The sequence below is a fragment of the Gavialis gangeticus genome, unplaced genomic scaffold (assembly GCF_001723915.1).
Source record: "Gavialis gangeticus isolate Ggan-Ray unplaced genomic scaffold, GavGan_comp1, whole genome shotgun sequence".
Taxonomy (NCBI): Eukaryota; Metazoa; Chordata; order Crocodylia; family Gavialidae; genus Gavialis; species Gavialis gangeticus.
In genome coordinates this window covers 33,029,681-33,039,098 of record NW_017729028.1, presented here as the reverse complement: position 1 = coordinate 33,039,098, position 9,418 = coordinate 33,029,681, and the positions used below count along the sequence as shown (strand labels likewise).

General features: G+C 42.0%; 1 protein-coding gene across 2 annotated transcripts in view; it reads right to left on the bottom strand.

The window, feature by feature from the left end:
* The window catches only part of LOC109300246 (L-threonine 3-dehydrogenase, mitochondrial), a 22,934-nt gene extending 14,291 nt beyond the window's left edge, over positions 1 to 8,643 (bottom strand). The window contains exons 1-4 of one of the 2 annotated variants that reach the window (XM_019520910.1): positions 8,449 to 8,643; positions 3,793 to 3,994; positions 3,345 to 3,387; positions 1,144 to 1,214 (exon numbers count right to left, since the gene is read on the bottom strand). In XM_019520910.1, the coding sequence (XP_019376455.1) occupies positions 1,144 to 1,214; positions 3,345 to 3,387; positions 3,793 to 3,976 (298 nt within the window). In that variant the 5' untranslated portion in view covers positions 3,977 to 3,994; positions 8,449 to 8,643. Of the gene's footprint in view, positions 1 to 1,143; positions 1,215 to 3,344; positions 3,388 to 3,792; positions 3,995 to 6,443; positions 6,532 to 8,448 lie in introns of those variants that run through there. The other variant, XM_019520908.1, reaches the window with a different exon arrangement.
* Between the last annotated feature and the right edge of the window lie 775 nt (positions 8,644 to 9,418).

Genomic DNA, 9,418 nt, shown 5'->3' with positions numbered 1-9,418 from the left:
TCCTCCGGTATCCTAGGATCTCTCACAGCCCCACCTGTACAGCAGGGATAGACACCAGCCATTTTCTCGGCACTCATGCGGTTTCATCATTTATAGAAATGCATGTGACGCACTGCTGGGTGCAACATCTTGAGTCTGCTCCAATGTGTCAGAGCAGACAAATGTATGTGTATAAATGCCCCAGGCCCCTAGAGGCAAGTCACAGCTGTGCAGGTTGGGGGACAGTCAGAGAAGGTTTCTAGACTAAGGGTGTGACTGTTCCAAACTCTGAGCTAACACTAACTCTGATCAACATTTGTGCAGCACACAGTGTAAGATGCACAGCCTCTGCCCCCTTTTTCAGTGTGAGCCACTTCCTAGAAGGGTTGTCTCATGAGTTTCCTCTCCCATTTGCAGAAGCACAACATCCCTGTTGTGACTGCATCACTTGTTTAAATGCATGAGAGCATTTGAACAGACTTCATGAAATTTAGTATCTTAAGGCCAGAAAACACTAACACCATATCACTAGCCATTTCTCTGAAGATGACAGGCCATTACCGGGAGAGCTGCTCTCCCAGAGATATTCTTATCAAGTCACCCATGGGAGGAGAGATACTAGGGTAATGCAGTATTACTTGGATGCTTCTAGGCTTCTTCTTGTTAACATATCATTTATTGTAGAAGGGAAGGAGAAGAGAGTACCCAAAATCCAAATCAATACTACTACTATGTGAAGCCATGAAATAAGGGAGCTATTTTACTATAGAAAAACATGATGCGAGTTTAGTGTTCCAGGCTTTTTCCCCAAAAGAATAACGATGCGGCAACACTTATGGCAGCAGCACACACAACTGAACACCAGCTGGAAGAGTCAGAGCCAATTTAACTAGGATTTATTCTAATCATCAAAAACTGACAAGGAAGCAGACAGTAAAACACATTAATGGGCACATTCAATAGGGAAAAATCCTGAAAAGAAACATATTTCCTGCAAGATTTTAAATAAATTGGCAATAAACACCCAGAATTTCCAAGTGATCTGAAATACTGTTTGTGTAATGTAAGTACTGTATGCAGGGTAAACAGTGGATATACCTTGCTGCAGACTGTCATGTCAGATACAACAAGAAAACTTTTCTAAATGCTAATCCATCCACTTACCACTATAAAAAACATTATCCGCAGGCTTTCTTATGTCAGAAAGGATCACGTTGTTCTTTCCAAAACGTTTCCTGCATAGAAAGCCAAATGGTACAGTCAGCCTGTACTCTTCAGGATAATTCATCAGTCACTGTACCGCTACACTTTTCACAGCAGAAAAATCTGCCAAGTGGTCATTTAAGTCTTATAAATTGTATCAAAGTAGTATAAATTGTATGAACATCAGTGCTTGTACTACTAGACGGTCTGTCCTCTTAAAACCCAATTTGCCGCCCAAGTTTCTCTCTTCTCAGCAAATAAGCTGAGAGTATGGTTAGCTGCAGTTAAAGTTTGCAGCAGGACACAAAACAGGAGGAGAATGAAAATAAAGCGTTAATAGGAAAGACTGGTATCATCCTTTCCACTCTCTCATAGCTTATAATATCAATAACATTCCAATACTGCTTAAAATTTATGATTTTTGATTTGGCAGACACCAGAAAGTACTTCACACCCAGCTCCCCCAAGCTTCAACTTTAGCTCAAAACTGTAACCATGGCTTCATCTGCTTTTCTATCAACAGATTAGCCCACTGAGACTATCATATCCCATGCAGGTGGAAAGCTTCTCTGCCTTAACCCTACTGAGTTTATTAGCACATAGTTGTGGTAGAAAGCAAGCTTGATAAAGCTGGGGTATATGCTGCTTTCAGCTATCTGCTGACGTGAAAATCTCTCTCCATTCCCAGAAGTGAATGACACCTTAACAGAGTTGCTATGAGATTTGGCAGGAGCACTATGGCACTCACTTGCCAAGGAAGTTTTTGTCTAGGGGGAAGTTTAGCTGTCTGCATATAACTGATGCTCTAGGAACCAGTACAAGACAAGCAACAATATGGATAAAACACAGATCACAATGCTTTAGATTTCTCATGAAGTAGTGTAATTGAAAATAAGATCCACCAGTGGGAAAATAAAATACCAGAAATTATTTTTAGACTTACTACTCTTGTTGCATCGACTGAGTTGTGTCATACTATATATGCTACGTTGGGATTTTTGCCATTTCAGTTGATAATGAAAAACTTAATATTCCTGTTAAACTGGACTGTAATAAAACCTTAATAATAGTTCACCACAGCACTTTACCCTAAGTTACTGTCACTGAAATTCTTTTCAACAGAATGTTTATTATTGCAAAGCACAAACATTTAGGTATTTAAGGAGTTGGTGGGAGGTTTACCAACCCGAAATGATTTTTTAAGAAGGGGGTAATATCAAAGAAGCTTATGAAAGTAACTGCTATCAAAAAACATTTGCAAACTGGACGTTCCCCTGGAGTATACATAGTTTTATAGTTAGTAGGGTCGGAAGGGACCTGAGCAGATCAAATCCAACCCCCTGCCATGGCAGGAAAGAGTACTGGGGTCAAACGACCCCAGCAAGGTTTTCATCTAGCCTCCTCTTAAAGACCCCCAAGGTAGAAGCCAGCACCACTTCGCTTAATTCTCTCAAAAAGCTTACCCAGGATTGAGGTAAGACTAACTGGCCTATAGTTCCCCGGGTCCTCCTTCCTCCCTTTTTTGAAGATGGGAACCACACTGGCCCTCTTCCAGTCCTCTGGCACCACACCAGAGCACCATGGGTGCTCGTACAGCTGTGCCAGGGGTCCCGCAATGACCTCAGCTAATTCCCTCAGTACTCGGGGGTGGAGATTGTCCGGACCAGCTGATTTAAATACATCAAGTCCCTCCAGACATTCCCTGACTTGATCCTCACTGACCTTTGGACTAGGTGCACCTCCCCTGGGGCCTGAGGGGGGCCTGGTGGGGGGCCTGATCTGGTCCCTGCTCAGGAAAATGGAGGCAAAGAAACTGTTAAATAGGTTAGCTTTGTCATCTGGTGTGACGACTAAATTTCCTAGAATCTCTTGTACTCCTGCATTCAAAACAGAAAGGAAAACTGACTACAAGCTGAAGCCTGAAGATAAGTTTAATCTCCACTCTCTCATTACATGCATTTTTTTGAGCTCACGGGGTACTTTTACATAAAATTACGCATATCTGGAGGATCAGGGGCAAAGTATAAACAAAAGTTAGGTCAACCTGTCTGTTTTCACTGAACTGAGGCATTTGGGTACCCATCTTAAGACACCCAAAATAACTAGTCACTCCCAAAAAAGAGTTTTTAATACTTTTACTAAGTTACAACATTATAACATACCTCAAAAGTTTGGCAAGTCCCACTCCAAGCTGCCCAAGACCTCCTGAAAATAGAAGAGAGACTTTAAAAACAATAACCAAAGTCACTGCTTTTTTTCCAATACCAAAATATTTAACTTTGTTCAAAACTGGAATACATTTGTACCCCACTGATAACAGAGTCAAACTGGGTGCACATCACAGACCTGAAAAATGTAATATGATATTTTAAGGGGAAAACTCCCTATTTGTACTTTTACTGGCTCTCTGAAATGAACAGATCAAAATGACCACAATATGGCATTGATCCTATCCATGTACCAACACCAATGAACTTGAGCTGAACACTGAAATTTCCCATGTATTTTAAAGAGATCTATGGGTGCTCTGTATCTCTTGGGATCAGGCCCCTATGGAAAAAAACAGCCAACTGTAGAAAAGGAGAATGAAGTAACTATATGAAGACTAACCTGTAATTAGCACCCGAGGGTGATCAGTTTCTGAAAAAGATGCTGAATGAAAGCTGGCATCGGAAGTCACCTGGCGTGGCGACACACCAATACATCTAACAGGGACAATGGAAGTCTGACATCCACAACCAGGGCTCTGCAGCACCTGGCTGATGGCTCTGCTCAAATTCCTGATGACTGTCATCTTGTTCTTTCAAATATCCTGTGAGAAGATAGAAAACATGAGTCACAAATTACTCAGCCAGGCCACCCTCAGCACCACGTTAAATGCTGTTCTGTATAACTGTCTGTGCTTCAGGAAAGTTTTGTATAATCTTAGTGCTGTCTAGACTGCTGAGCTACAGCCACATCTGCTACACAGAACATTAAACGCCATGAATAGAAGCAATGCATTCAGAAGAGTGAGCTCAAGTACCCACAAACAGTCTAGCATAGCAGACAGCGAGAACATAGCGTGGTATCGCTTCAACTTTCAACCCTAATTGCACTGGATGGGGCGACAGAAATCGCCATTTCAAGTGTAAGTGGAGGCTTAAGATCTGAATTCAAATGCTGCACTGGAAATCATCAGTCCATGAGTTAAAGTGAGGAACTATTTGAGGTCAAGTTGTAAATGTTCCTCATGGTCTATTTTTTATTACCATCGCATCAAAAGAATTCAGTTAAATCCCTGAGTACTGCAGTAAATCTCTGTGCTGAAAATTGCTGTCCCTAAACACCCGTTGCATTTACAGGATGAACAAAACCAGAAAAGAAAACCCAAAAAGAGATACATAAATGAATATATGGAGCACCTATCTACAAAGTTACTTTAATTGCTTTGCAACAAATACTGTTTTGTGGTGAAAACCGTACATGCTGCACGTAGCCCATGGGAAGACAGAGCCATTTTTGCATGCCTGTGGCTTTCTTTCTGTCCCAGTGGGAGGAGGGGAAATATGAGCCTGCATCCATTACTTTTCTAAGACTATGGTGACTGTGTAGGGTCAGTCACTAAAGCCCTTTCCCTTCTCTCTGCACATGCCCAATTCTCCCCCCAAACAGGATGATGAGTCAAAAATAAAGTAATAACTTAATCTCTCAGGCATTATTGAGTATGCCCCAGTACAAGCTCTTGCTGCTTACATGGCAGAAGGTGAAAAAAAAAAAAAAAAGAGCAGGAAATTCAAATAGCACCAACTGCCCTAAGGAGTTTCTAGCACCAACTAAGCTGGGAGATCCTGAAAAGCAAGTAACAACTAGTGATCCTTTCCACTGCATGCAATGCTGAAACAAGAGACTTTTTGATCTGTTACTATTTCCTATTTAAATGCAGACCTACCTTTCTTGCTAAACCACAAGCCTTATGATTAAACAAAAACTGCTCTGTTCTCACCAATGGTTAAGTTACTAAAGCACATTCACTAGAGGAGGGTACTGTTATCATTAAAATGGAAGGGTTACTGATGAAGAAGCTTATTTTGAGGTGCACCACTCTTTCCCTTCCACTTGCCTAGTCGCTAGTCACCAGCTTACATTAGAGGTCTCCAAGTCCCCTAAAACTGGCAAAAAGCTCTGCTGTAGGTGTCAGTTATAAATCCAGTAGAGGGATCATGCTCCTTGACTGTGGACTAGAGACATTAAAGTTTTGTCTACCCTCAGTACCCTGCCCTGAACAGAGGGAACCCCTATGCTCTAGTCTTTGCACCCCTCTCCTGGAGCTCTCAGTCAAAATCCAAGCCACCGCCATTAAATGACATTATTATGTCTGTGGAAGTACTTGTTTCGTATTCAGTGTAAAGACACACTGACCAGTGCCCTGTCTATGGGTTTCTGATGGGAAGCTTGAAGCATCTGCTTCAGGAGTTACTTTCTATGGTTGCTTAGTCTACTAAAATTGCCGTGCTGGAACAAAGTGGGTCACTGCCTGTTCATTTTTTTTTTTTCTTAATTCTCTTACAACCAAGAGACAAGCAGTTTTCTGATGGCTACTAACCCAAAAAGTTGATTAAGCTTGTATCAGATGTGATCTGGGACATGAAAAATCCTTAACTCAAAAGAGGGTAGAAGTAATAGATGACCCTATGCAAAAAAAAGCCTGTTTTACAAAGTGCACGTCTTCTTCTTCTAATCAAATGCTATACCACTCCCCCAACAAAGCACTGCCAATTACGTAACAAAGCTCCTATATAAATTAGCAGCATTACTTTAAAAAAATGGGCACAAGATGAAACCCTAATATGGAAGGGTTGTAGTGACTGTACTGCTAGAAAAAACAATTAACTTCTGCTGTGTTCTAGTCTCTCTCATTATTTTAACTAATTAAAATAAATGAAACCCCTGAAAATTTACTCTAATATAACCAACCTTCTTTGGTCTTATCTTTATTCACTCTCTCCCCTGCCCCTCTAACATTCCCTTCTAGTTCTGAAATGCAAAAATTGGTTTCCATCCATATTCTCTGGCCAATTTTTAATCAAACCATTTTGTTTGTTTGTTTGTGAAAGGAAAATAAAAGGAATAATAATAAAACTCCCTTTACTTTCCTAATCAAATAAAGCCAGGGTTCCTTCCCCAAATATGTTCATTAGTTTTTAACAAATGCATAGGCAAAGCATGTTCAGATAAAGATGATGCAACACTTCTACGAATGTTATCACATCAGCACTTACCTCTCCCTCTGCTTCCACTAGTGACTTAGCAAAACCAGCGAGGGAGGGATGGGGATTTATAGGACATGGCCTTTCAGCTAGACGAATCAAAATGCTGCTGGGAGTAGGAGTTGGCTCTGATGTAAACACAAAGGGGGTGTGTGATCAGCGGCAGCCAGGGACATCACAGCGCCGCGTTTATTTTAAAATCTCTTTGCTACATGATAGGTAAAGAATTCTGTAGACCTGTTACAAGATCTCTTACCAGAGGGGTATATACAACATAAATACTTCCAAAGTTAAAAAAAACAAACAAAAAACACCCAAAAAGCAGGTTTTAAAATAATTGAGAACAGTGCAGAGTGTTAATAAAAAGCAAATATCCACGTTAAAATGTAAAGCAGAAATTCAGGACTGGACAGCAAAAAAATTCTGGGGTCTGTAATTTCTTTCTCTCAGCAATAGCGTTACGTAAAAGCACAACTAACAGGCATTTCACAAATCAGATTAAATGTCAGCTACTAACTTTTTCCGTGGATCCAGTCACGAACTGTGTGCTGATAGGGCAATCTGAGCACCTTGTGGCTTGCATGCAAGATAAAAATATGTTTAAGTAAACAGACTGCTTTCCTCAGTCTCAGTTTGAACAGTAACAGATTGTTAGAGACCTTTAAAAGGTAACATAAAGGGGCCTTAAGAGTCTGATTTGTAGCAAATAAGAGATTAAAGCTATAACAAAGAGTTCAACAACCAGGAAAGGAATTCTCTTCTGTAGTTATTTTCTGCATAGCAGGTGGTTGGCCTCGGAAAACCCCTGTATAAATTGCCCAAGGCTAAGTTGGATGTATTTGTACTAGATTTATGTTTGACAGAAAATTAAGATTTCAAGGGAATAGGATAAAGCTTTCATCTGAACACTAATGCCAATAAAAACACCAGCTGCACTCCCGTACAGGATCTCTAGACCTCATACTGTTCATTTCATCAAGAATACAAAGTGCAGCAGGAGAAGTGGAATGGCAGAAACTCATCATAACTTGTGTTCTTACCATTTAAATATATTAATATGCTGGCCAGGCACTAGAAAGGAACACAACTGTACAGCACTAGCACACATTAAGATTATCTTTACAGCTATAAGGGAAAAGATATTTCACTTTTTTTAAATGAAAACTGAAATTATGCAAAATGGATGTCCTCCTATTTTTCTTGATGAGTAAAAAACAGATCACTCTTTTTCAGTGGTTAGTATTTTTGAAGCCTTGAGTTTCAGCATTATGCTTGTTTTTCCCTAGAAAAGTCTAGCCTAGTTGGAGTTTCTGGAGCAGGAGGAGGGAGACAACTCTGTATAAGAGGGTGCAAGGACCTGGCCCTCATATCTGCTTTGGGTGACACAGAAATTAGCTTTGAAGGGTTGTTCTGTTCTTTAGGATAACAATGTTATCACTTCAATATGACCAGCAGTTATCACTCAAACAGAGCTCCAAACTGGCATCAAATGGCAGGACCCATAGGATCAAGCTAGCAGAACATATTCCAGGCTCGGATGCAATGGTACCTAACATTATGCACCAAATTGTCAATCACATTATGCCAACATGGTCACAGGGTTACAAGCAGTATTTTCGGGAGCTTCTCCAGCCTAAACTGAAAAATGTGCAGTTACAACAGGACAAAGAGTAAAAAGCGCTCAAGTCCCTCCTTGAAGATCGCTGTAGCGTGGACAAACCTCTACTGGGAGCTAGGCAAGGCTGCCTTCTCCTGCTTTGCAGTTTTTGGCTCGAGGGCGTTGCACAGGGCTGCAATGCACACTCTGTATCTGCAGCTAGCACACGAGCCAGAGGGGACAGTTGCCAACTGCTGCAAGGTGGAGCAGACCTGTCAAGCATATTGCCCACCCCTACAGGGTGCCACAGGCGACCGGGCATGCACACAATGCTCACATCCTCCCCGTGCCACAGAGAAACGAGTAAGGTTCAGGGGAACTATATTTTAAAGCAAAAAGATCAGATGATGCACAAGTTACCAATTATTAAGAGCATGGGCTTCTGGAGGAATATCACGGGGAGGCTCCACAGGAGCCTTCTTGGATTGTATGGCCTAGCCCCGGCTCTCTTGTAGGTGCCCAGTTCTCCACCCATTCAGGGGTTGATATAGGAGGCTCCTATCCCTGCTTTGGGAAGATCCGTGAGTTGGGTAGATTGTAATTTGCCCATTCCATGAACAGAGACTTGCATGTCTTCCACCCCTGATACAAGGGAGGCAGGAAGAAAAGGGGGGCCAGGAAACTGAAGGCCAATTAAAAAAAAGTCTAATGTTAGTCACAGAAGGACGGGAGAAAGCTGTAGCCATTTGTCATTGTTTTGGTAACAAACCCAAATTCACTTAAGATTTTCTTTGAAACTTGCATTGCCTTTGCAGGAATAAGAAAAATGAAAATAATTTGTTAAGTCATAATGACAGGCCTCAGCAGACACTCGATTTACAAGAAACAGGCACTTCACAGTTCACTTCCTTCCTACGGTGCCTTCCCACCCTGCCCAGTTTGCCAAGTACTACTTTTACACAACTGCCATTTACTACGACAGACCACAGACCCAGCTTGCCCAGTCTCCTGCGTTACACAGACCCTCGTTCCTGTCCCGCATATTGCGCTGTCATCCCAAGGAATCAACCGATGCAGACCCGGCAGCCCCCTCTATTAGGGGAAGCACACTACTCCTGTGCAAGCACGTGCCCACGATCTTATAGTTTCATAGTTTCTAGGGTCGGAAGGAACCTGAGCAGATTATCTAGTCCGACCCCCTGCCATGGCAGGAAGAGCACTGGGGTCAAACGACCCCAGTAAGGTGGTCATCCAACCTCCTCTTAAAAACCCCCAGGGTGGGAGCCTGCACCACCTCGCTTGGAAGCTGGTTCCAGACCCTAGCCACCCTGACCGTGAAGTAGCGCCTCCTGATGTCCAACTTAAACCTTCCCTCTGCCAGCTTGTGGCC